Source organism: Lithobates pipiens, unplaced genomic scaffold (assembly GCF_037356315.1).
Source record: "Lithobates pipiens isolate NorthernLeopardFrog02 unplaced genomic scaffold, aLitPip1_a1.2 Scaffold_13, whole genome shotgun sequence".
Lineage (NCBI taxonomy): Eukaryota > Metazoa > Chordata > Amphibia > Anura > Ranidae > Lithobates > Lithobates pipiens.
In genome coordinates, this window is record NW_027507718.1 from 71,717,941 (window position 1) to 71,745,515 (window position 27,575).

General features: G+C 40.6%; 1 protein-coding gene and 1 long non-coding RNA gene across 2 annotated transcripts in view; both read right to left on the reverse strand.

The window, feature by feature from the left end:
- Window positions 1-3,315: 3,315 nt before the first annotated feature.
- On the reverse strand, window positions 3,316-12,349 carry LOC143974107 (uncharacterized). The gene is made up of 2 exons (XR_013272168.1): window positions 8,953-12,349; window positions 3,316-7,001 (listed from the first exon to the last, which is right to left on the reverse strand). It is a non-coding gene; the product is annotated as an uncharacterized LOC143974107 (long non-coding RNA).
- A 344-nt stretch (window positions 12,350-12,693) lies between these two features.
- The window catches only part of SLC44A1 (solute carrier family 44 member 1), a 277,051-nt gene continuing 262,169 nt past the window's right edge, over window positions 12,694-27,575 (reverse strand). Inside the window, exon 16 of the mRNA XM_077475185.1 lies at window positions 12,694-14,099. Coding sequence (XP_077331311.1) covers window positions 14,079-14,099 — 21 coding nt within the window. The 3' untranslated portion in view covers window positions 12,694-14,078. The remainder of the gene's footprint in view (window positions 14,100-27,575) is intronic.

Below are 27,575 nucleotides of genomic sequence, written 5' to 3' on the forward strand. Positions count from 1 at the left end.
GGAAACAAAAGCTGTGTCGTGGTAGTCATCAGAATGAGCGCTAAACGATCTGAAAAACGTGCTCACGCTTCAATAAAATGGCTGCCCAGTGTCCAGTAAACAGACAGGAAACACAGGGCAAATGGCTGTGAGAGCACATGCAAGCTGCTGCTGGAGAACACTGAAAAACGTGTTCAGGCTCATAGAAAATGTCCGCCAGCATCCTGAATAGGAGAGCACTGGGAAAATGGCTGCTTGAAGGACATGCTGCCCTCGCCCACACCTAAAATGACCACCGGTCAGCTTCCATGAGGCACAGAAGACAGAATGTGACAGAGACCCAGCGCTGCACCACAAAACACAGCAGACCCTCACAGGCACCTTCCAGGAGCTTAACATACAGGATCCAGGACACCACCAGCCAGCCCCCTATCACAGGTGAGAGCCCCCAGGGATCTGTACACATACATTACTCAGCACCACATGCAGCGTCCCCCCAGAAGGGGGAAGAGGGAAGATAGGGACAGGGGAGAGAAGAGAGGGAGGTGAGGGACCCCCGAATCAACCTCCCATGGAATGCCCAGCTGCTCAGCCCTGCTGGGACAGGGAGAGCTGTACTTACCAGTCCTGAAGAGCTGGGAGACATTCCATTGCAGATCTACTCACTGATCAGTACAGGGTAGCTGCCGGCCTTGGCATACTGTGACGCAGACATCAGTAGCCCGGTCATATCTATTGCTCCAGTATTCCTGTGCTCCAGTTGCAGCATTCCAAGACTGACTCCGGCTTCTGACCCTGGCTCTGCTTATCGGTTATTCTGACTTCTGGAATCCCTGACTACGGATTTACTTAGACTATCCCTTGGCTATTCCTGTCAAGCCCCCGTGCACAGATTCACAGCCCAGGAAGCTTATCTCTTTGTTACAGTGGGCTGTGTGTATTTGCAAGGGTGAACGTACATCTCTGCACCATGGACTCCAACCTAGGTAAGCCCTCACAGGAGCATGCATTTGTATTGTATTGTGGTATTTTCTTGCCACTCTTCTATAAAGGCCAGATTTGTGGAGAGCATGACTAATAGTTGTCCTGTGGAGATTCTCCCACCTGAGCTGTGGATCTCTGCAGCTCCTCCAGAGTTACCATGGGCCTGTTCGCTGCTTCTCTGATTAATGCTTTCCTTGCCTGGCCTGTCAGTTTAGGTGGATGGCCATGTCTTGGTAGGTTTGTAGTTGTGCCATACTCTTCATTTTTAAACGATGGATTGAACAACGAGATGTTCAAAGCTTGGGATGTTTTTTTTATAACCTAAACCTGCTTTAAACTTATACACAACTTTATCCCTGACCTGTCGGGTGTGTTCCTTGGCCTTCATGATGCGGTTTGTTCACCAAGGTTCTCTAACAGATCTCAGAGGGCTTCGCTGAACAGCTGTATTTTACACCGATTTTAAATTACATACAGATGGACTCTAGTTACTAATTAGGTGACTTCTAAAGGCACTTGGTTCCACTAAATGTTAGTAAGGGGTATCAAATTAAAGTGGGCTGAATACAAATGCACGTCAAACGTTTCATTTATTTTAAAAAAATCTTGAAAATCATTTATCATGTTCCTTCAACTTCACAATTATGTGCCACTTTGTGTTGGTCTATCACATAAAATCCCAATAAAATACATTTCCATTTTTGGTTGTAACATGACAAAATGTGGAGAATTTCAAAGGGTATGAATACTTATTCAAGGCACTGTATGCATATCAGGAAAGATGAAAAAAGGGGTCACAAGGCTTTATCTGCATAATTCTTCCACAACAGTTACTTGGAAAGTATTGAAATCAGAAATGCCTAGTCAACTAGCATTTTCAGAAGGTCCTCCCTTGAAGCTTCTATTTCCCTTAATGACAGGTTTATGTTAAATTCCTGATGCTCATTTGAAATGTTATAGAGAAGTTGGACAACATCAAATCAATGTGCAATATTGGGGTTATATGCGACATGGGGTGGCAGTACAAAAAGTAGGGAGGGTGGCAACATCTCCAGAAAATCTGAGTTCTCTCCTCTTGGGGAGTTATTGCATTCAAATGTTCTTTATGATACTGGGTATGTTTTTAGATATTCAAAAACAGCACATCTTTCTTTTTTCCCAAATTTAACCTTTTCTGTAGCGTAATATGGCTGTCCTTGTTAGGGTAGCACTGTGGCCCTAAAACACTGCTGTCCTACATTTGATTTCTAACTGGGAGCAGAAACCGCAATGAGTTTGCAGGTAAACATCATGATTTTGAGATTATCCTCCTGGTGCTTTAGTTTCTTCAAACAATCTAAAAACATTTAGGCAGGTTAAATGGCTTTTGACTAAATTGTCTTCATATATGGTGGTTTTAAGACTGTGTTGAGGACAAAGCTATTGTCTCCTGTGTGGGCAGAGTTTTAATTTAAAAATAAATATATTTCATTGCTTCAATATTCTCTGTAGAGAACTGTGCAACTATATCAAGGCTTATAAGCAATGTGTTCACTTTGATAGTGGCCCCACCATTAGCTTATACATACCATCACTTTGCTCCGGTCACTTCTTTTTGCAGCCAGGAGCAAAGACAAATACTCAGAACTTTCAGGTATGGGGAGCATGTGACTCACTGCCATTCTTCCAGTGCAACAGTGTTAGTGCTTGGTACATGGCTGCTCACATGGGGGCAGAGTCCTAACAGCCTTGTGTAAGCATCAAGATGTAAGCTCACACATTTTCACTTCCTGTAGTTGAGAGATTTCAGGGGCTGAAGAGAAGGCAAGTATAAGGTGCTGGTGGTACCAGCATTAAAGTTAAACAGTTAATTTGCCCCATAGAGGCAAAGCACATGTGTACTTTAAAACCAAACAACAGTCTTTTTTAGTGTTGGTGGATTGGGAAAGGGTTTACATTTATATATATATTTTGTCTGTGACAATGATTTCTCTTTACTTTGTGTCACTAGTACAATAAAAGGTGTTGGGATGTTCAGCTGTCAGTGCGACAAGATAAGACAGCAACCAAAAACACCGTCAGGATTTTTAACCTCTCGCTTATGCTTTTTTTTTTTTTTTTTTTTTTTTTTGAGTCTTCATTGGAGAGACATCCTGAAAGTATGTGAGGTGAAATGCCCCCAATATGGAGAGACAGCAATACAGAGGCCTTAAACCTCCCCAATTCTACACAATAAAAAAATACACATATGTGGCTGGAGTTGGGCTTTAGGTCTTATCAGGTTTGCAAAAAACAAATGTAAATATGAGTGGCCACATTTGTTATTAAAATTCTTAAATGTTTTATATCTGCACAAATAAAGAAAGTCACAAATTACAGTACAAAAATCTTTTATTACATAAAAAATCTATACATCTGTTAGACTAAAATACAATTGCATCAATACTCTGACAAACAGTTATTTTGCAAAAGCAGAAAAGCTTATTGTTATTAGGCTTCCATATATTCTCGTTTAAAAAGGGAAAAGTTAATTTTCTTAAACAATATACAGTTTTTCCTAGTACTGTAATCAGTCTTACATAGCGAGCTTCACTGACGGGAGAACAATGTTAGTGAATATATAGTTTATTGGAAACAGCTGTAGGCAATAATTGTCAGCCTCCAGGGGCAAAACAAAGAAAAAAAATGTGTTAACATTAAATAAGTACAGTACATACCAACCAATTAATAGTAAGCTCAGCAGTTAACCATTTTATGTGGTTGGTATTCAAGATTTAAAGGCTCTTTATAACCATGAGTAAAGAAATGACTATATATTCATGTCAACAAACTAGGTAAAATATTCACCTGTGTGCCAAATTCAGACGTTTTGAATGATGAAATTTTGATGAGCAACCTATTGCTCTGTGTAAGTTGCCGTTTGAGGCACAAGAAGGCAAGAAAATGACAATTGGTGGTTTTCTTTAATGGTTATATTGATTAAAGAGAACCCCTAATGCTTATGTTTACATGTATACAAGATTCCGAATATGCTGTTAAATTATAATTACTGCACAGGCTGATTTGTGAAAGGTTTATTTTTACTCTCGATTTGTCTTTACTCAATTAAAATTTGTCCCTTCAGCCCAAGAGTCTGGGGTTAGAGGTCAAGGGAAGTTAGTTTATGCCCTGTTAACTGCCTACCTGACCTCACATACAGTTTTCTAGTTTCTGAAAGTGCATAAGAGTATTGAATGATATAGTTGTAAAAAAGTTTGTACATTTTAACTATGGTGCTTTGTGGACATTGTTATGCACTCTGAGAAGAGAAAGAGGGAAAGAGTACATGTAAGGCTAAGAGGTAACAATTGCAAAATCAGGTCAATGATATCAACATTGAAGCTTGCACCCTTAAAAAAAGAAAAAAGAAAAACCAAAAAAAACCTGCTCCCATGTTCCTACTGTGAAATGGCATTAAAAGGATGGGGAGTTAACTCTCCATTGTAAAGTATTTCTTACTATGTATAGTAAGAGTGTGCTATCTTTATTTTAAATGTCTTCTGTCCATAGTCTTCTAAACCTTTTACTTATTCACAAATGTTGTCAAAACGGTTTTACTTAAAGAAAACCTCTATGATCAACAAACAGGTTAAGGTAACCGTTTGTGTTGCTAGTAGGCACTGCCTGATGTCCAATATGGTTTGTGGACTCCAAAATGTCTTTGTGCCTCAGAACCCCCCAAATCTTTGCCATATTGTCTTTGTGACCAGTTGAGAAGTGCCCACTTTTTGTGGTATGTGATGGAGACATGCCAATGCTGGAGGTTCTGAAAAGTTGAAATTTGCATTGGACCTCTTTTGGGCTGTAGCAGAGGTTATGAATGTTGTAACTGGTCCCCAGAAACCAGACGATGCCTACTGTCAACAAATGAGAGTTATGGAACATGTTTTTTCATTGTACCTGTACACTTTAAAATCATTTATAAAAAAGATTCTATGTACAGTGGCACTAAATATACCTAGGAATATTCTTTTCAGAATTGTAACAAGGAAAAAATACTTTCATCATTGTAGACAGTAAGCAGTTTAGAGTTAGGGGTTACAAGCTAGATTTATATGAATTCTCAGACCAATGGATTGCAACTTTTATACGCTCTACACTATGAAGGAGAAATTAGGGATTTGGCCATTCTGAACCTGATCTATAAACAGTGGAGGTGATTACCATAGCAACCAGATGCATTTATTCATTCCCCGTCTAATAATATCAAACAAGAGCTGAACTCTGCTTGTTTGGTCCATCACCTCCACTCTTCTCCAGATTTTATATTGCATAAAAAGTCCAATGCTGCTTACATTTCTGTGCATGATCTCATCCTCATTTGCAGATCCATGCAAAATTTTAACAATCTGTCAGATAAAAAGCACTGTATGGAAGACCAGATTAAAACAATGCAGACATTTTTTGTTGCTCGATGGGGTTTAGGTCAGACAAGTTTGCTGGCCAATCAAGCACAGCGATACCATGATTAATAAACCAGGTATTGGTACTTTTGGCAGTGTGGGTAGGTGCCATGTCCTGCTGAAAAATGGAATCAGCATCTCCATAAAGCTGGTCAGCAAAGGGAAGCATGAAACACTCTAGAATTTCCTGGTAGAGGGCTGTGCTGGCTTTGGATTTGGACTATGGGAAAAATACAGTGGACCAACACCAGCAGATGACATAGCTCACCAAATCATCATGGACTGTGGAAAATTTAGCATTTAATTTGGAAATCAAGGTCTCAGTCTGCAGAAAGAGTGGAGAGGTAAAGAATCGAAGTTGCATGAGATTCAGTGTAAAGTTTCCACAGTCAGTGATGATTTGGGGAGCTGTGTCATATGCGTCCACTGTGTTTTATCATCAAGTCCAAAATTAGCACAGCCCTCTACCAGGAAATTCTAGAGCACTTCATGCTTCCCTCTGCGGACCAGCTTTATGGAGATGCCGATTTCATTTTCCAGCAGGACTTGGCACCTGCCCACACTGCCAAAAGTACCAATACCTGGTTTAATAATTATGGCATCACTGTGCTTGCCTGACCAATACTTCAGAAAATCTGTGGGGTATTGTCTTGAGGAAGATGAGAGACACCAGACCCAACAATGCAGACGAGCTGAAGGCCACTATCAAAGCAACCTGGGCTTCCATAACGCCTCAGCAGTGCCACAGGCTGATCGCCTCCATGCCATGCCACATTGATGCAGTAATCAATGTAAAAGAAGCCCTGACCAAGTATTGAGTGCATACAATAAATGGATAAACTGTAAATGTACACACTTTTCAGTAAGCCAACATTTCTGTATTAAAAATATTTTTTTATTGGTCTTATATAATCAAATTTCTGAAATACAGAATTTTGTTTTTTTACTAGCTGTAAGCCATAATCATCAAAACTAAAAGAAAAAAATGCTTAATATATCACTCTGTGTGTAACGCCTCTAAATAAAATATAGGAGTTTCACTTTTTGAATTGAATTACTGAAATAAACTTTTTTATGAGATGCACCTGCTCATACACACATATCTACATAGGCTTTCCAATATCGGTGCTGTGTTTGCATGCATTCGGGCTGGGTATCAAGCAACTTGAGACTGCTCTTAGGAGACATGCTAGGATGCTCATTTAACACAACACTGAGCCAGTCTCCCAACAATTCCCCATAGTAAAGACTTGCTCACCATCCAGAGGAACATAAACATAAGTCTGGCAGGCTACAGGCTATGCTGCTGGAAACTCTAGTTACTGGCTGTATAGATGACTAACTCCTTATTCTAAAAATAGAGGCTGTGAAAGTGATGTACTTTTAAATTTAAAAGTAAAGGCGCTTGGCAAAACATGTTGCATATGTAATTAGCAAACTTGGCAACAATTGTTTTTAGGAAATGTGGCTTTCGATGAAACATGTCAAGGTAGCTGTTGCTGTCATCGGGAAAAGCATGATGCATGGTGCTGCCGAGCTGTGCACCACTGTATAGTGGCTTTCCTCAGAATTGGATGGGAACCTCCATGACAGATAACCATATGTAATCAGGAGCCTCTGTAGATCACCAAATAGGGATTACATCAAAGTTAATATTACATGAATGGGGTGAAGGATGCAATATAATTCACAGTGTAAGTTAAATATGAAGTATGACGTGGTAGCAGATGATGTAATGTGGTTTTACAATTTAGATCCTGGAGTACACTGGCCATTATGTTATGGTGATAGTCATTACTTCATATGGAATACATTTTAGAATGGGGGGGGGGGGGTTAGGAATGCACTGCTATTTTGAACTTGATGGATCTAGCATCCATTAATGTTTGCTCTGCCCAGGCACCATTCACAGAACATCTTGCATTTTCTCTATCAATGCAAAGCATTCTTTGTTTTGAAGTGGTGGAAATCACAACATTACTGCCCTATGTCGCCACCTAGACCAATCAGTGAATGCCTTGCATTAATTGAGAAAAATGCAAGGCTTTCTGTGAATGGTGACCATACTGAAAAAGTGACCCCCCTATGGTTACAATGCAACAGGGTAGCTGCTCAGCACGAGACAAGGAACACAAGGAACACAACAGAATAACTGTTGTAGCAGTGACTACAACAGTGATTCTGCACTTCCACAGCACTCCAGTTGATACATACTTACATTGGTCAAAGCTGGATAAGGTGTGTATGTAATAAAATCCATAACTGCAATTAAGCTTAGAGTATCAAGCACGTTTTCTTTTTCTTTCCAATAAGCTACTTCTTTTAAAGTGTCTTCCCACTTTTGCAGTCAAATTCAGGTTAAAACCCACTTTGTTACATGTTCCTCTTCACATTGCATAACTTTAAATATATAATGGAAAGGGGTTGCTGGGGAGTTAATGTTTACCATAACTACCTGTCTATACTGTACTGGCAAACCTCATTATCAGTTGTAAACTAGATTTGCTCAAAGAATTTGCACACTATTTTAACAAAGCTGTTAAATAGCTCAAGGCTTAAATGACACATTGTATATTATGCACTATTACCAATCTGCCCCTAAAGGATATGGTTACCTTTGTGAACATGTTACATGTTCCATCCATTTTTAGGGTGGAACACGTAACATGTTCCTGCTCCTGTAGCTGCTCCCCAATCTCCCCTCCCCCTATAAGAGCGGGCCAGGGATCTTCTCCCGAACCTGCTGAACCTATTTGAAAAGAGCATGGCTTTGTGGGGGCTCCGGTCACTTGGCTGTGTAGTATTCATGAAGTCCTGTGAATCAATGAACTTCAAGTACTGACAGCCTGTGCAGCTGACGGCTTGTAGTTCTAGATGAACTACCAGGGCTCTGTTCAGTTCTCTAGGTCAGTGGTCATCAACCCTGTCCTCAGGGCCCACTAACAGGCCAGGTTTGCAAGATAACTGAAATACATCACAGGTGATATTTGCTGCTCAGTGATTGCAATATTCTAGTCTGCATCTCCACAAGGTAATACATAAAACCTGGCCTGTTAGTGGGCCCTGAGGACAGGGTTGATGACCACTGCTATAGGTAGTTCATTGATTCTTCCTGTCAGTGTGTAATTTCCTGTCTGTAAGAGGTACAAGCAGACAGCTTACACTCACTACACACAGTCTGCAAGAGCCTTGCATTACACCATCAATCTTCTAACTGCTGGTGCAATGCTCTCCAGGCTCCTACAGAAAAAAAACTGTAAATGCATATTTTTTTTTCATTCTTTAAAATATATCCCTTACAAGTTATTTTTAACAATACAAGCTGTGTGTATTGTCATACTCGAATAGAACAAGAAAAAAAAAAAAGTTTTTAAAAAATTGGTTTTGGGTATGCTGTGTAAATGGGAACATGTAGCAAACATATAGTGGGGGGGGGGGGGGGTTCTCAAAATTTGTCTGCAACAATGGAAATTCACTTTAAAACTTGTTTGCAGTGTAGCAAATGCAATGCACATTAAAGACTATAACTCTAACTGATTTTTTAACTAGTCTGCACAATTTGAATTACCTTTGGTCAGTGAAGGCACCTCCTTGATGAAGTGCACAGCAGAACACTTTATTGGATTTTCAGTTGCTATCTCATACTGTGTACCTCTAGGCATGCTACTGAGGTTATGCTTAATAGACTGCAACAGCACAGCAGTTCCAATCCAAACTGTGAATGAAATTAGATAATGAGATTATTTAACAGAGAAAGTGACACTGTTAAGTATCAGAATACCAGGAGTTTTAGTTTTTTGGATGCACTTACTTATGAAATGTGATTCATAACTATGCATTTTTTTTAAAGGCTTTGTTTCTGCTTGTAACAGCTTAATCAGACAAGGATTGTGTGTTTCAGAATACTCTTGTGCAGTGTACTCTGTAGGTTTGAGGCTGGATTTACAAGACAATAGATAGAAGCACTTGGTAAGAAACTCTCATCCTATGCAGTAAGGTGCATGTCAATGCAACGCACCCCATCACAAAAGTGTGTTTCAGCCCTTAGGTCCTCATTTTAAAATTTTAAAGGCACTGCAACACACTAAGGCAATACAGTTTGTGGTGCCCATGTTTCCTTATGCCTCATACACACTGGACACTTTAGCCATCTCTTCTAGATGCCCTTTCTCCTGGCAGTGTTTTGGCAGAAAAAAAAATGGGATTTTTGTACTCACCATAAAATCCTTTTCTCTTAAGTTCATTGACGGACACGGCTCCTTCAATTCTTGACCTTAGGGTTATCACACCACCTTCAGGAGAGGACTTAAGGTCAAGAATTAAAGGAGCTGTGTCAGTCAATGAACTAAAGCGAAAATGGGATTTTTGTACTCATCGTAAAATCCTTTTCTCTGAAGTTCATTGACGGACATAGCTCCTTTAATTCTTGCCCTTATATCCTCTCCTGAAGGTGGCGTGATAACCCTAAGGTCAAGAATTGAATGAGCCGTGTCCGTCAATGAACGAAAGAGAAAATACTTGAGGCCTGTAAACATGTGTAATGCGTTTTGGCACATTTAATCGCACACATAGCACTTGGGCATGAACTCGTTTAATTGGCCAGAATAACAATTTATTCTTGTCATTGAAATAAATTAACGTCTAAGCACTAAACACGTGTTTAGATACGTTTAAGCGCGTCAAGTGTTTTTTTCCTGCAAGAAAGGCTGCTGCTCCTGGTCATGCTGGCAGTGCTTTTTTTACTGCCTCTAAACGCCTACGTGTCCATAGACATAATGGACACGGAAGCCAACATGCAGGGAAGTATAGAGGGGAAAAAAAGATCACACAACACGCCCCTAAGGGCAGCATTAAAAGCCTCCAGTGTGCATGAGGCCTTAGCATCTTTGAAAACACACGCTGCATATCTGAGCTCTTTCAAAATGAATTGGCTTCCTTAACGCAACCCTCAGGAACAGAAAAATGTGAATGCACTGTAAATGATGGGTCAGATGTAGTGGAGAAAGCTAAATGTGAGCTCTTGGCAGGTTTTGAGAAAGCCCAATCTTTCCATGAAAGTTTAGATTTGTGGCTGTCTTTTCATTTCTATTAATTCCCCAGCAGTCCACCCTACCTAGAAAGCAGCATGACTGGTAAAACACCAGCCTACCAACACAAGCACTGAATGCTTTTTCGCACCTGGCACCCAACTAGCAGGAGGGAAATGTTTACCAGCTTCCTAATTTTACACATGGGAGCCGATTTACTAAAATCAAAAAGGCAGTTCAGTTTGAAAAAGAAGTTCCCCAGGGATTAGTGAATGCAGTAAAAAACAGCATTTTTGCTTGCACATGATTGGATAATGGAGGTCAGCAGAGCTTCAACTCATTTACTAAGCTCTGGGGCAAATTCCTTTTTAAAACAAATATTCTATTTGCCCTTAGTAAATCAACCCCATGGTCTCCGCATTGGTGAACCGGAGACCATGGCAACCTGGAGTTGTCCTTTAAATGTAGTGTGTCTTCACCATCACAATACAGCTCTATAAAAGATGAAAGGGCTTCCTACCATGGTAATAGAATATGCACAGAAAACCAGATAGCTTGTGATTCATCCGCAAAAATGCAACATTAAAGTCTTGGTAATATGTGATGGTATGCATGGAGATGCTGGCATGTGAGAAACTTGGTTTCAGGGTAGCAGAGGGGAACTAAACCTGAAATTTTGACTAGACCCCTGTTGGTCTTATTCTGGGTCTGTTTGGGTTCTGAGAGGTGTATGTACACACTTTTATTGTATGATATTATCACAGGTGTATATCTACCTGTGTACTTTGTAATACATTTCTGAGAATAGAAACCAGCAAACATATGTACTGGCTTAGTGGCTTTGGCTTTATATTTGTAAAGCTCTAAAAATTGTCTGTTGTATATGACGGTTAAGAAAAGCACATTTTCTATTATGATTCATAAAGCAGTATTAAACCTAGTAAATTGAAGCCTGACTTCAGTCTTACACTTTATAAACTGTTACAGCAAACTGTTTTTTTTTTCTTTTAGGCTAAAGGTTCTGCATAAATGAAAGCTGATCATTTTAAAATCGACACACTGGCAGGGGTGTAAACTGATACATTTTGCTGGAGAGTATCTGCTGTGAAAAACAACAGACTTGCTGGCTGGATTACCAAAAAATTAGAAGAAAGCAAGCCTAAATAGGGAAACTAATACAGCCATCATATCTAAGAATTGGTAAACTGCAATAAATGTTTGCTTTTGGGTTTAATACGGCTTTAGGATGTCACTGCTCCTGCAGGAGACTGAATTGAAAGGCTGTGCCTTATGTGCAGATTTCCACTATAATAGATAAAGTTTAGGTATTTTTAAAACATCTGGTCTTAAACAGCTTAAATATTGCACATGCAAATGTATGCATATTCCTATCTACCAGATTTACGCTATTCAGATGCCTCATTGGGTTGGTGATCATGGTTCAAGTGATAATAAAGTCTTTGTTTTGTTTATTTAAAAATAACATGTTATACTTACCTGCTCTGTGCAGTGGTTTTACACAGAGCAGCCCAGATCCTCCTCTTCATAGGTCCCTCACCAGTGCTCTTGGCCCCTCCCTTGTGCCGAGTGCCCCACAGCAAGCAGCTTGCTATGGGAGCAGCCGAGCTGAAGCTCAGTGTGTCCATTCAGACACAGAGCCCCAGTTCAGCCCCGCTCTCCTCATTGGCTTACCGACTTTGATTGCCAGCAGCGGTAGCTAATGGCGGCTCTCTGCTGTCTTAGCAAACGAGGAGCAGCCGGGACTCTCATATCACCACTGGATCGAGATGGGCTCAGGCAAGTATGAGGGGGACTGCTGGACACAGTTTTTTTTATAGAGAGAATATATATCCATCTATATATATATCCGTGTGTATTCACAAAGCTGTACAAAACATCCTGTTGAAGTGTCTATAGAAAAGTGGCTGTAAAGGCAGAAGTTTTTTTTTATCTTAATATATGCAATAAATATATATATATATATATATATATATATATATATATATATATATATATATATATATAAAATGCATGCATGAAGATAAAAAAACCTTCTGTCTTTAGAACCACTTTTCTATAGACACGTCAACAGGATGTTTTGTACATCTTTGTGAATACACCCGGATGCCTACAGCTGTCCCTTTTTTCTCTTACACTTAAAAATAATCCAGGTTATTCTCTTGCAATCAAAACTCCATAAAACTCGACTTCATTAACATGACTGAAACTTCTTAGGACAATGCAGACTTACAGGGTGGCATTTGTTATTCACATAAAATAAGTATGAACCAGGATATAAGAGTTTATTTTTAGATTTTCCTTTTCCTACAAAAGTCATTAAAAACAAGAGTATGTAAAGAAAGTAAATTTGCAATTGTTAAATCAATGTTTTTCCATGTGTGAAAAATTTATAACATTGGGAAGCCTCCTTTCAGAAAGATCAATGATTTTGTTTCACTTTCAGAGAAAGGGACATGGTTACGTACATTTCATTAACATATTAGAACATTATTTCTTCGAAGAAAGTACAAACATTCCGCAAAAATAAGACTTACAGACTTTTCAGATATCACAAATACAGACATAATTAAAGGCTGCTTCATCTAAAGCTTTTTTTCTTATTATATCCACCTTTATAGAAACAGGCCAACTAAAATTGGCAATGTAGTCTCATGTTGAACTTTAACCTTACAAAGAGGTCTTCCCTCAAGTAGTATTGCTAAATGAGCCCTGTAAATATGAGTGTTGGTCCAATGCTAGGACTTTTTAGTTTATGAAAAACTATGAAGCTGCCTAAAGTCCCATGGAATGAAAATCATGAACAGTGGATGTCAGCTGTTTTATGTCCCATGTGATGGCATAAGTGTATTCTGCATAGACACTCACCAGCAAGCCAGTTGTCTGGTAAGGTAACAAGCGAGAGGAAATAACCTGAGCTCCGCTGTGAACATCAGTACTAAATTTAAGGAAAAATGCTAACATTTAAAGTCATTGTACGATCAGGAAGTAGAGATAAAACAGCAGGCAAATCACTTTCAAAGCTGGAGCAAATGGAAATGATTTTTTTGTCTTTTGTAATAACATAAAACACTTTTGTCTAGTTGTGTAAACATTGGTCATTTTTTTTAAAACCTGTTCCATGATTTTTACTGACATTACAATGACATTTAGTGCAAAATTGGGGATAGTACTGTAGTGTCAGAGGTCATGGGGGGGGGGGGGGTTGGGTGGGGTTCAAAAGCATAAACAGAAAAATATGTCTACATTTGTTCCCTTGTATTTGTCATTTTGTTTTAACAAATTTGTAAACCAAAAAAAAAAAAAAAATGTCCTCCCATAGATTCTTTACATCTAACAAAAATACCACAGAAGAAGCTCAAGGGGTGTAAAATCTGCTTCTTGTGTATTAAAGCATCAAACCTCATTTGAGGAAAAGGGGGAGAATATAGCAGGAAGATTTTATTTCCCCCTCAGTGGAAATAACTTGATCTTTCTCACGAGTACACCCAAAACAAAAGGTAGTATTGATGCTGCTTGCAGCAACCCAGAAGAGACGGAGCAAAATATATACGTATATAGAAACAGGAAGATTATTAACCCTGCTTATATTTTGGCTGATCGGTTTTATTTTGGAATGTCAATGGAGTCCGGTATTGCTGGGCTAGTTTCAAGCTGAACTTCCCGAAGCCTAGAAAACAAAGTCACAGGATGATCTTAGATGTAATTCTGTACAGAAAACACAAGCAGAAAGCACAGAACATATGTAGGCTTTGCTGAACTAAAACTCATTAACATCAATACCATAATATGCTGTCTGTCACTTTCCAGGACGTAAAAAAAACATGCACAGTACAAAGCGCTTCTTTTTCATTTATCATCAGACTAAACAACCTATTATTTCCCATACAGATTACGTTGTCTGCTTCCTCCTATTATTTCACATACAGTAAAAAAAAACAAAAAAAAACAAAAAGGAAAACAGATTTCATCTGAAAATGACCAGCATGCTCTGCAAGATGGATTGTAGGAGTGGATTATGTAGGTTGTCAACCTTGTCCATCGGCATTTATAAGAGTACAGGCAGTCCCCGAGTTGCATACATCCAACTCATACTTACAAACGGAGGGAGACATCAGGAAGCGTGAAGAAATCTACCCTTAAGAAGGGAAATCCACTCCTGTAAGACTCCTTTCACACTGCGCCGACCCTTATTAGCTGCGTTTTACCATGCTAGCGGCCGAAAAAGGGTTAAAACCACCTGCATAGGCGGCGTTTTGCCGGTGGTATAGCCACATTGCCCCATTGATTTCAATGGGGAGCAGCGGTGGAGGAGCATTAAACACACCTCTTCTTCACCGCTCCAAACAAGCTGCTGGCAGGACTTTTCCTGAGGTCCTGCCAGCGCACCGCACTGGTGTGGAAACCCTCGGGCTTTCCCACTGGAGACAATGGTGCAGTTGTTTGAGGGCGGATTGCAGGCGCTATTTTTAAAACTATAGCGCCTGCAAAACACCCTCGGTGTGAAAGGGGTCTTAGAGTTATCATGGGGAAAAAGGTGTCTCCACTGATGCTTTATCACCAATCTTTGTTTCCGTGACAACCCACATTTTTCTAAATTCAAGTTGTCAAAGGGACAGAAAGCGAGGTGAAATCTTCTGAACAGGGGTACAGATAGCAAAACAAATGTTACAGGGATGGAACCTTCCCTATGCTACCCAACAAACAAACAAACATTCTATTTTTGGCTGGAGTTACACTTAAAAAAAAATGTACCTGTTCCAAATTACATACAAATTCAACTTGAGAACAAACCTACAGAACCCATTAGGTTGTAACCCAGGGACTCCCTGTACATGATTATATTTCTCTGCTGATCATATTTATTGGGTGTGGGGTGCAGAAAGAGGTGGGCCAAAACTCAAACATAGACCTTAGGGTGGATATTTGCATAACAAAGTGCTACAAGTTTTTGGAGTCCTGGAGTCCTCTCGCTTCCTGAGGGGCCTGTTATATGAATCTATGCCAATTTTGCAAGCTAAGGTAGTCAAGGGGTTTGCTTTAAAGGGTTAAATCACAGTAAAAAAAAAAAAAGTAAACCAATTCATAACACCCTCCCCACACCTCCAGTCCCCTCTGCACTTACCGCTTTGGATGATGTAGCATGTGGATGTAACAGTTCAAGCATTTGAAAGCCGTACTCTTCTGCACCCCTCTTTTTGGTGAGACGCCGGGACAGCTCAGGTCATTTCTCACAGGTCAATATTATTACGTGCCGGCACTGACCAATGCCCTCTCTCCATTGCGAGCATTATGATGCTTACACAGCATGTGGACTGTGTATTGCATTTTTCAGATTCCCACACAACTACACCTGCTGTGTAGACAGCAGACAATCAAAGAAGAGGAGTGCAGCAGGGACTGGGTGTGTGGGAGAGGGTAGTCAGTTACCTTTTCATTTTTGTGGAACAGTTGATCTAACCCTTTAATGACATTCTCAATTTTTGCAGGTATTTTGTTCCTCTCAGAAAAGGTGAAATCTGACACATTGGATGCTTAGCTGTAAATAACTACCCTTGATAATTTAACATCAATTAATATACTATTTACATGGAAAATGTAGAGAGGGTTACCATTCTTACTCACAATAGGCTGCTTCAACAAAAGAATCAATGTCCTAGTATCATAGCTATTGTTGCATTATCAGAAAAAATAATAATAATTGGCCTGGATATTTATGCATCAACGAGCTCTGGTCACAAACACGTTGCACATATAGACATACTGTAAAGTCCACAGGCTGACAACTTAACAGGAAACACTGTAACCCCCAACCTGTAACGATTCTCTACCATCTTATCTGACACACTCCTAGAAAGTTAACAATATGGAGGAAAACAGAGAGACTTACAGGTTGGGTGTCTACTTTATGGTAATAACACAAGCACCATGTTTGCCACATTCATCATCAGTTAAAAACATATGCATGTTTATTAATGGCAGGATACCTGAAAATAAGCCCCACTTGAGGGGGGAAAAGTCATTCTTAGCGGTGACAGTGAGGTTAAAGCGGTTAATGCATTCTATGCATTATGATAAAAAGCCTTCTGTGAGCAGCAACTGCCCCAGTACCCCCCTAATAAAGGATTTCTCAACCTTTTAACCCTAGAGGTTAATTTTTAGGTCTTGAGGAACCCTTATGTTGGATTGAATTCATATAATACTTCTGGTATTTGTTCATGGTTGAGGTAGCCACTTAGCCTCAAATGAATGAAGCACATGAAAGCTTTGTAATCAGAAGAACAATAGCTGGACTCGGACCCCCCTGCTGTGATGTGTGTGTGGTTGCAGGCTTCAAAGGGAGTAAGAGCAAGCTGGGTGGCTCATCATTGGAGACACTGATCAATAGTGGACAATACAGCATGCTTCCTGAAGAATGGACATACATGTGAAGGAATGCCTCTTGGCGAAATCTATTGGATTGAAGGCAAATGGGGGTGGCTACGAGTGGGTGTGTATGTTTGAATGAAAAGGCTCACACACAGACAATGCTCTCTGTTTGCTGTAAGACCATGCCATGTGGTGACTCGGCCTACTTTGGGAGATGGATCCGGCCTAAACCTCATGGTGAAGGCCCTGTCCTGGCCTGAGCCTAGCCGATGCAGCAAAGCTTCACGGAGGACCGTGTGATAAGTATCTTTCATATTCTTGTATTATATGTTCTGATTGTAAGCTGTGTGATATTGTAATGTCCTTTTATTACTTTGTTAGCTTTCCTAATTTCTTGGGAAATAAATAAGATAGTGTTTTACTAGCAGCAGTGTGTGTGTTTTCATAAGTAATTTTATATCAGTGTGCCTAGTAGGGTTGTGTAAACTAGATAATTATGGGAAGAAACAAGGCAATAATAGTTTGTAGAGCACAAAATGTCTTTCATTTGGCACCCCAGATAACATGTGGCAATCCTAAAAGCTGCATAGAACTTACAGGACAGAAGTGCTCAGGGACAAGGCAGCTAATAATGCCACATTAAGTGTGGTGAGTCTTTACTATGGATAGGCAAAAATTGAATTGTTTTGAATGATATCAGGTAAAAGTGGTAACGAATTAAGAATAGTGAATGCTAGAAGAGCGATTTGTTTTTGTTTTTTGTGAGTTGTAAGAGCTAACAATAATTGAGTTTGATTTAGTACTCAATGCAGTGTTGGTACGTTAGTACAAATAGAAGTGTGTATTGTGTGGATTGTATGGTTGTGAAATGGAACTTGTGTATACATATGTTAAAAAGTACGCCTCTGCCAGTTACCATTCATGTGCAGATGAAACTCTTGAAAGCCAGTATAAGGTTCTAATATCTCAGTGTCAGCAACATAATAGCAGATTATCGGGCAAACAGCTAAAAAAAGTTAAAGAAAAGTTGGCTAATGAAATTTCAGTTTTGCTCAGAATTAAAGTTATATCTGAGCAAATGGGGGGGAAGTGGGAAGTAGAGAGGAGGCGTCTGGGTGAGGACATAGCGAAAATCAGTGAAAACCTTCTAAAGATTGCAACAGCCTCCAGTGATGAGATGGATGAATTGCGGGCAAAAGCAGGAGATTTGTCAGAGAGAAACAGTGAGCTACAAGAACAGCTCCACAGTTACAGCATGGACTGTGATATGAAGAGCAAAGTTTTAGAGTCATTGCGAATGAAGTTGTCAGAGATGGAAGAGTTGGTTATGTCTTTAGAAAGAGAATTAGCAAATGTACGCTCTCAGCTTCTTACTACAGAGAAAGTTATGGTATCGCTCAATGAGCACAAAGGAACATGCCAATTGGCCGATATCTGCACGATCAATGAGGAGAAGGGCCGTGATGAAACACAGTCTGCTATGGCACCTATAGCTTCAAGACAGAATGAGAGTTTGATTACAATCCAAGAGAGACTTACTTTGTGCCAGATTTTGGGTGAATTTAATGCCCTGGAATTACCAATGAGTCTGTCCAATAAATTTGAAGCTCTAGTAGTTAAATTCCATTTGAGTAATGAGGATGCATGCTCTCTTCTGAAAGCATGGCTACCAGGACCTTTGGTAGGTCAGTTATCGGCACAAGTTAATGATAACGTAGCAGATGCAGAGGTGCGAAGGAAAGAGTTGCAGCGTATTGTGGACAGTCGTGATAATGGTATGAGTGATTTGCAACTAATGAAATTTAGGAGAGGAGATGACCCAATTTTGTTCTGCAGTGAGTATCTTGCATTGTATATGAAAGTGTTCAACTGTCCTGACTTATTAGAGGACGATGCAAGTTTCATATACTCAATGGCCAATAAGTGTTATGTAAGCTATCCCACTAGAATGGCTCTGAGGAATGCTACATCCTACCAAACAAAATTTTGTCAATATTCTCAGAGACTTCTGTCAAGAGTCCAGGGAAAGGGAGTATGGGTCAAAGGCAGATGTATCCGTAATAAGCAGAGGTACAGGAAGGCAGAGAAAGTTCAGACATAGTAAATGGAATAGGCATAGACATAGATTTCATAAAGTCCTTAAAATTGCTAGCATGGAACAGGAAACCCCAGAAATACAGGTACCTACAATGAAAACCCCCACCCAGGACAGGGACAGCGTAACTCAAAGGCCTGATATGAAAGATAGCAGCCAGGACAGACTACACAGTTCTGAAGGAGAGATAAGAAATGACAGTTCACACCCTAAGCACAGCCAGCAACAAGACTGGATGAACATTCCAATATTTGCGCCCTGGGCTAATCTACCATTTTGGCTTGTATGTAATTGGACGCAAATGGCATTGACATTTTTCTTGAGTAATATGGCAAAGATTTCCAATACCATGGCGTAGTATAGAAAGGTATGGCAACTATATTGCATTATTGGGAAAGGCTTTGGGGATTTAAAAAGTCAATTGTCATGATAATTGTTTGTAATCACTGTCTCTGTTTTTTTTCCAGAGAACATGGAAGAAGTTAAACGGCTTTAGATACTAACATTTGTGTTTGTTTGCAGGTCTGTCAAAGTGAGAACAACAGTGGGTAAAATATAGCAGAACATGGGTTAGGTTATTGTAAATGCATAATCGATTATCACATGGTACCATGAGCTCAGTAGTTAGTAATTGTTTGCAAACAATGAAAAATAAATAGTACTAAAAAGATATAAATGAAGCTACAATGTTGTGATAAGATACATATGCTTTGTTTTGTTTTGTTTTTTTGTTTCCCCATTAACTAATTGTATTTCAGATTGGAATGAGCACTCTTTGCAGGAGAAAAGTCCATGGATGTTAACTAAAAGTTGAGTGTTTGTCGTTGTTTTATGGTGGTTGTCTTGTCATGTTGTTTGTGTGATCATGGCCAGATTTTTAATTTTTTTTAAAAAAAATTTTTTTTTATTTCATTTTTTCTTCTAAAAAATTTTTTTTTGATATTGGTTTAATCGTCTATTTTATTTTTATTTTTGTTCAGGTGGAAAAGTAGTAGGTTTAAGCCACCTGAAAGGGGGGGAATTGACAATGCCCTCAGTTAGAACCAGTCACCTGAAAGGGGGTAGTGCATACATCGTAAAGATACAGATAGATGCATTGTTTTTGTAGCTTGTAAAATTTGAAGTTTTTGAGAAGCAACATTGACGTTCAGTTTTAAACATTTTTGATCATACCATGGGGATCCATTTTACAGTGGGTTCAGCCTAAAGAGGTCATGGTTGGTTGGATAGTTTGGTCAGAGTTGCAGAAGCCAGGAATACTGAGGTCCTGGGCTCCAAGGAGGGAACTATAAGTAAACATGGTAAGCGAGCAGATATTGTGGATAAGAATTTGATACTGCTCTTGTTTTTCACTTCCAGAATCCTGGTGGAGCGAGAATTGGAGAGGCTTCTGGAACATGGATGACAGATGATCATCTGGTTGGCAGTTTGTCTGTGCCACACCATACCACAAATTTGTTCTGATAAACATCAGGAGAGAAGAAAAAACTGAAAGATTCAGGATTAATACCTGTTTTTTTGGTATGGACAATTTGGTGCTAATGCTGAATCTGAAAGACTGTGCCTAGCGAGAGAACTTGTGAAATATTTTTACCGAAGTCTCTCCTGATGAATACTCACATGTTATTTATACATGTGCAATGGGTTGGAGGTTGGGGAAGAATTATGACACATCCAATCCGTTAAAACATGAAAATGTAAAATATGTGTTTTTTTTGTTGGAAGGAGGAATTGAAAGAAGAAAGGTTTTAATGTATTACATGTATTGATGTAACAGAGTTAATATGGTGCAGGTACCCAGGAGGCAGGCTGGCACGTATGCATAATAAGGTAGCTGTTGGCCAGACTAAAGGGTGCCAGGTGACACATCAATGGGGTGAAAACTTCCTCGTAGGGGTGGTGTCTCAATCCTAGCGGTCCTAGAGAGAAGCTTTCGGTTACTGGACATGCGGGACACCAGAATTAGACATGGGGAAGATACGGCTGGTTGATGTCTCACCAGAGAAGTTTAAACCCTGCACAGATAATGCCAGTGAATACACACAGGAGCATGCTCCGTTAAAATAAAGGGAACAAACGCTGGCTACCAGGGTACCATAGGACTTAACCACATGGTGCTGCAACATCTCACGGTGGTTGACAAAAACCGATCACCCTATATGTGCTGAGTATACACTGAATCAAGTGCGGTCATTGTACCAGTGACTTACTCCCAGAGATGCGATCAAGTCCATGCAGGATACTTATTTCTGAGGAGTAACCCGAAAGAGGAGGGATGTATTCAGCACTATATTGGGGGGGGAACAATAGCTGGGATGGGTGTTGTTAATGGAGGGGACATCAGCCTCCTGAGGAACAAACTCACAGCCATAGCTTCAGAGAAGGAGCGTGACTTGGTTACCCCGGGAGATTGGTGGCATCCTTGATAACATTCAATGAAATCACAGAAACACTCAGGTTAGAATGGCTCCAGATGTTGTCAACCATGTTGAGAGGTTGGTAGAGAGGACAGAAACCTGTCATTGGCTCTGGCGCGCACTCTGTGGCAGGTGGAAATATCAGCCAACATCAAACTGATTGTACCGTCTCTGTATGAGGGGCAGTGGCCTGATGAGTTAGCATCACCGCTCAGTAAGATTTTGCCAAAATACGTTGCTTATACTAATCCAAAGTAGGGGTCGAATGCCTGTATGGGCGGTACGAAGTTGGATTGTGAAAGGTGTTATGCTGTATGTTCCCATATACAGAAGTGCAGACTCGGTCTGTATATTCGGTGGCATCAATGGGCTTACTGACTGGGGATTCTATCTTGTTGCATTTGAGGCTATATCACACATGTGATCAGAGAAGATGAACGCTGGGGGCAGGTGGATATTTCTATTTGTCGGAAGCATGACCATGATGTCCTTTGTATGCCAGGTCAATACGTGGGGATGAACGAATAATGTTGGGAAGTTATTTCTCTCTGTGTTCTGGATGGAGAGATCATTGCTGGGAAGGAGGCACCCGGGTATTATTTAGGACATAGGCGAGTTTGTTTCTTTGTCCTAAAGAATACCGGTGTAGTGTTAGTCATGGAACTAGAGGGTTCCTTGAACCTAACCATAGGTAGAGGTGCATGGTATACCATGGGCATGACCTCTGAAATCCAGGCACAGGGGTGGAATTGTGTGGGTTTGGTCATTGTTGTAAATTTATATGTGTAGATAAGCGATATTTATCTAGAAGGGTCTCCCATTTCTCTATGCAAGTTGAGGGACGATTTGACGGTAAGGTCTCTGTGTACAAGTTAGAGACTTTGCGGTCAAGTCAGAGCCCTGCAATACCGTTGTGAGCAAGCCTGCCGAATCCCGACCCGTATTTACAGTAAAGGGCTATAGGAGGTTGGGAGCGGGGTGCGTAATACATATGTATATATTATGGTAATAAGTTGATTTATTTTTGTGGTAGAGTGTGACCTATGGGTATTGTAGGCTAGTAATATGGGCAAGAAAGGCCCTCCTCAAGACTCTGTATTTGAAAGCTGGTTGATATGTTACTCTGAATGTGTGCTGGTGAGTAAATGGACACCCCCTGCCCGTTTTGCCATCCTGAAGATACCGAAGATCCAGAATGGTGGCATGGAAGCTGTCGCTGAAGAATGATGGTGGTGTATCACTCAGTGGCAAAGCGGCACGTGTTGGGAAGCACCACACGGTAAAACAATTATGGACTGCTCCATAGAACCTGTTTCTGCTCATGTTGAAAAACACAATACGGTAAGACCATTATGGACTGTTCCACGGGAGCTGTTTCTGAAGCACATGTTGAAAACCACAACACATTACACAGCTAAGGACTGTTCCATAGGTACTGGGTCAGAAACACATGTTGGGGAGCCACACACGTTAGGACAGTTATGGACTGTTTAATAGGAACCGTGTCTGAAGAGGGGTGGTATGCGCCTTTAAGGCGCAAAGCGGCATTTGTTGTATTGAATTCATATAATACTTCTGGTATTTGTTCATGGTTGAGGTAGCCACTTAGCCTCAAATGAATGAAGCACATGAAAGCTTTGTAATCAGAACAATAGCTGGACTCGGACCCCCCTGCTGTGATGTGTGTGTGGTTGCAGGCTTCAAAGGGAGTAAGAGCAAGCTGGGTGGCTCATCATTGGAGACACTGATCAATAGTGGACAATACAGCATGCTTCCTGAAGAATGGACATACATGTGAAGGAATGCCTCTTGGCGAAATCTATTGGATTGAAGGCAAATGGGGGTGGCTACGAGTGGGTGTGTATGTTTGAATGAAAAGGCTCACACACAGACAATGCTCTCTGTTTGCTGTAAGACCATGCCATGTGGTGACTCGGCCTACTTTGGGAGATGGATCCGGCCTAAACCTCATGGCGAAGGCCCTGTCCTGGCCTGAGCCTAGCCGATGCAGCAAAGCTTCACGGAGGACCGTGTGATAAGTATCTTTCATATTCTTGTATTATATGTTCTGATTGTAAGCTGTGTGATATTGTAATGTCCTTTTATTACTTTATGTTAGCTTTCCTAATTTCTTGGGAAATAAATAAGATAGTGTTTTACTAGCAGCAGTGTGTGTGTTTTCATAAGTAATTTTATATCAGTGTGCCTAGTAGGGTTGTGTAAACTAGATAATTATGGGAAGAAACAAGGCAATAATAGTTTGTAGAGCACAAAATGTCTTTCACCTTACTAAAACCAATTCATTAGGGGGTCAATAGGAACAATGCTCCTTATACTGGTGGTCAATAGGAAGACTGTTCCCCTTAAAGTGGTGCTCAGAATGCCACATTTAAAGACAGCTAAAAAGATTTTGTGTCATGCTGCTGGTTTTGCCAAGTGATGTTGAACCTTAAACTCTATAGGCACCATCAAAAAGGTGGTTCATCAGCCACAAGCTCAAGGAACCCCTAGAAACCTCTGGAGGAACCCCAGGGTTCCACGGAACCCTGGTTGAGAATGGCTGCCCTAATACTTACCCGAGGTCCCACTCTGTCCAGCGGTGTTCACGAATGTCTCTGCCATCCGAGATTCTCCTTCCTGGTTGGCTGAGACACAGCAGCGATTGTCGCCCTCTACTGTCAGTTAGCCAATCGTAAGAGAGAGTGGGCGGGGCGATGTGTCTGAATGAACACACGGAGCTGTGACTCAGCTCGGGTCCCCCCCATAGCAAGCTGCTTTCTGTGGGGGCACAGAACAGGAGGGAGGGGCCAGGATCAGCAAAAAGGCACACGAGAAGAGGAGGATCAGGGCTGCTCTGTGCAAATCCACTGCAACAGAGCAGATAAGTATAACATGTTTGTTATTTTTATGAGAAAAAAAACAAGACTTTACAAATCACTTTAACCCTGCAGTCTTGGAAGATGACAGGAATAAGTAACAAGGATTTCTCAGGAGTTTTACATAAGCACCTCTTTCAGATTTTTATCTTTTCCTATACTCCCTAAAGACCAGCTCAGAATGCTTAAAGTAGAATTCCAGTCAAAAACGACTCCCACCCCCATTCTAAGCTTATTCTATCTACCCTGTAAAAGAAAAGATGAAAATAGATGAATAAAAGTTTATTTAAAGAGACAGAGCGGTACACTTTTTACGTTTTCCGCCTGTAAAAGAAAAGATGCCTATACTTATTCTGAAGATTCTCCAGTCCAGTCACATGGCTGGCTTCAGTGTAGAGGAGGGATAGCCGACAACCCCATAGTAAGCCTACATGTGATGTCATTACCCAGGCTTTGCAGCCGTTGTCATTGATCTTTCTTCACTGACTGCCAGCGCTAGAGAGACCACGTGACAGGACCCGAGTGACTGCAGAATTGGAAAGCGTGGGCATCTTTCCTTTTACAGGGTAGATAGAAAGAACTTAGAATGGGGGTGGGAGTAGATTTAGGCTTTGTTAGGTTTTGACTTTCTTTCCACATTAAAGTGGCATTAAATTCAATGTTTCTTCTAAAACAGATGATAATATAACTTGCACATATTAGCTGTTTTTTTTTTTTCAATAAAATTACTTTCTCCAAGTTTACTTTTACAATTGTCCCCCGGTCACACTGAGACACTCCCCATTACAATATAATCTCTGTGCCGCTGGGACCTAAGGAGTCCTGTACAAGTCCCCTCTATGTGTGAGCTCCAACTTTGTACAACTGTATGTGCGCCACAAACACAGGCAGTGCGAGAGGGGCACGAGTGCAAAAACCATACCCCTCCTCCTCCTCCTCCAAAGCAATGATTAACGGCAAGTCGGCAGCTCTGTGTCCCTCTTGTCCTGCCTGTATTTGCGGAACTTGGCCTGCTTCATACTACAGTTGTAGTATGAAGCAGGACACGCATGTAGATGGGACTCCTACAGAACTCTAAAGGTCCCAGTAGCCAAGAGGGAACATATAGGGTGGAGAGTGTCAGAGTGGCCAAAGTTGTATTGTGAGAGTAAACTCAGAGGAGGAAATTTATTGAACAGCCAGCTGATTTTATATATATATATATATATATATATATATATATATATATATATATATATATATATATATATATATATATATATATATATATATATATAGTAAGGGATCTTCCCGGGGTAGGGTGTGTTTGGACACAGTTCACAGCAGACTTGGACTTTATAAAGCAGACCTTGGCGTTTATTCGTGGTACAAACAGTCCAACAAACAAAATATACAGCAACACCGTGCTTCTTGTGTATAACAGGAACAAAATAATAACAAAACAACCAACCTAGCCCGGCTGGGCGCTTACTAAACAGGTTCTTCTCACCTATCTGACACTTATAAACACAGCGTCTTTCGCCTGGATATCGCAGGGTGGATTTGAGCTCCAGCAGTGGCTGTGCTTGCAGCTTCCTCAAACACACAGACTGTTCGTTTCCCTGGCTGAGAGCGAACACCTGCAGGCCCGCAGAGCCTTTACCTTCCCAGGCTAATTAGGATCAAAGCTCACCTGATCCAAAACCCAGAACTGGAACAAGGGATGGGGGGTGTGGAATGACAGGTCCCTCTACCAAACCTACCTGCCATTCCATATAAACCCAGGCCCGGCAAGATTAAATAACAACTCAGCAGCATATTGCTGCTGAGAAACTGATCCATCCTGGACTTACCATCTCACACTGTGTAGCAACCTAGGTGAGATGTACACCCCCTCAACCACTTCTCCAGTGACATGTCTACAATATATACACACACACACACACACACACACACACACACACACACACACACACAAAAGTGAGTACACCCTTCACATTTTTGTAAATATTTTATTATATCTTTTCATGTGACGACACTGAAGAAATTACTTTTCTACAATGTAAAGTAGTGAGTGTACAGCTTGTACAGTATAATAGTGTAAATGTGCTGTCTCAATATACAGCCATTAAAGTCTAAACCACTGGCAAAAAAAAGTGGGTGAAAATGTCCAAATTGTGCCAAATTAGCCATTTTCCCTCCCCGGTGTCATGTGACTTGTAATGCCGCGTACACACGGTCGAACTGTTTGACGTACTTAGCCCGTTGAAACACATTTCAGCGGACAATCCGCTCGTGTGTGGGCTTCAGCGGACTTTTTCAGCGTGCAGTCCGGAGTACTAAGATTTTCGGTTTTTCCAAAAATCTGTCCGTCGTACTTTGGTTTCAGCGGACAATACGGTCGTCAGTATGCTAGTTCGACGGACTAAGAATGGCGCATGCCCAGAAAGGATTTACATGGCGGAAGGGTGCTTTGCTGTGTCTTGGACTTCCTATTTCTAGTCCCGTCGTACGTGCTGTACACGTCATCGCGCAAGCTTTCGACGGACTGTTTGTGTATCCGTGTGTGGTCAAGTCCGTTCAGTGGAAAGTACGCCGGATTGTCCGTCAGATTGTATGACGAACTAAGTACGGGGAGGGAAAATGGCGAATTTGTCCCAATTTGGACATTTTCACCCACTTATTTGCCAGTGGTTTAGACTTTAATGGCTGTGTGTCGAGTTATTTTGAGGGGACAGCAAATTTACAGTTATACAAGCTGTACACTCACTATGTTACATTGCAGCAAAGTATAATTTCTTCAGTGTTGTCACATGAAAAGGTATAATAAAATACTTACAAAAATGTGAGGGGTGTACCTAATTTTGTGAGATACTGTGTGTATATATATTTATGTGTTTTTTTTAAAAGAGATTTTATATATATATATATATATATATATATATATATATATATACATACATACATACAGTATACAAAGTAGACTTTAATGTAAATTTAGTGTTCCCTTCTTACAAGTGGAGGTGAAACAGAAGCTCATGGTGCTAGGTAGGGTTGCACCAATACTAGTATCGGTGCCGATACCAAGCATTTGCATTTGAGTACTTGTACTTGTGCAAATGTTCTGATGCTTGATCTGATATCTTGACAGTCCGGGGTGATTGGTGCGGCGGTGGATAGAACATCCAATTTATTACAAATTAAAGAGGTTGTAAACCCATGCATGCATTTAAGGGGCAAAACCTCCTTTGATGCAGCAGCCCCCAGAGCCCACCTTTAACTTATCTGAACCTGGTCTTTCCAGCGACGGGAACAAGCACATCAGCTCTAGATGGTGTCTTGGGTCCTGAATGGATAGATTAACAGCAGTGCAGCCATTGGCTCCCGCTGCTGTCAATCAAATAAAATTA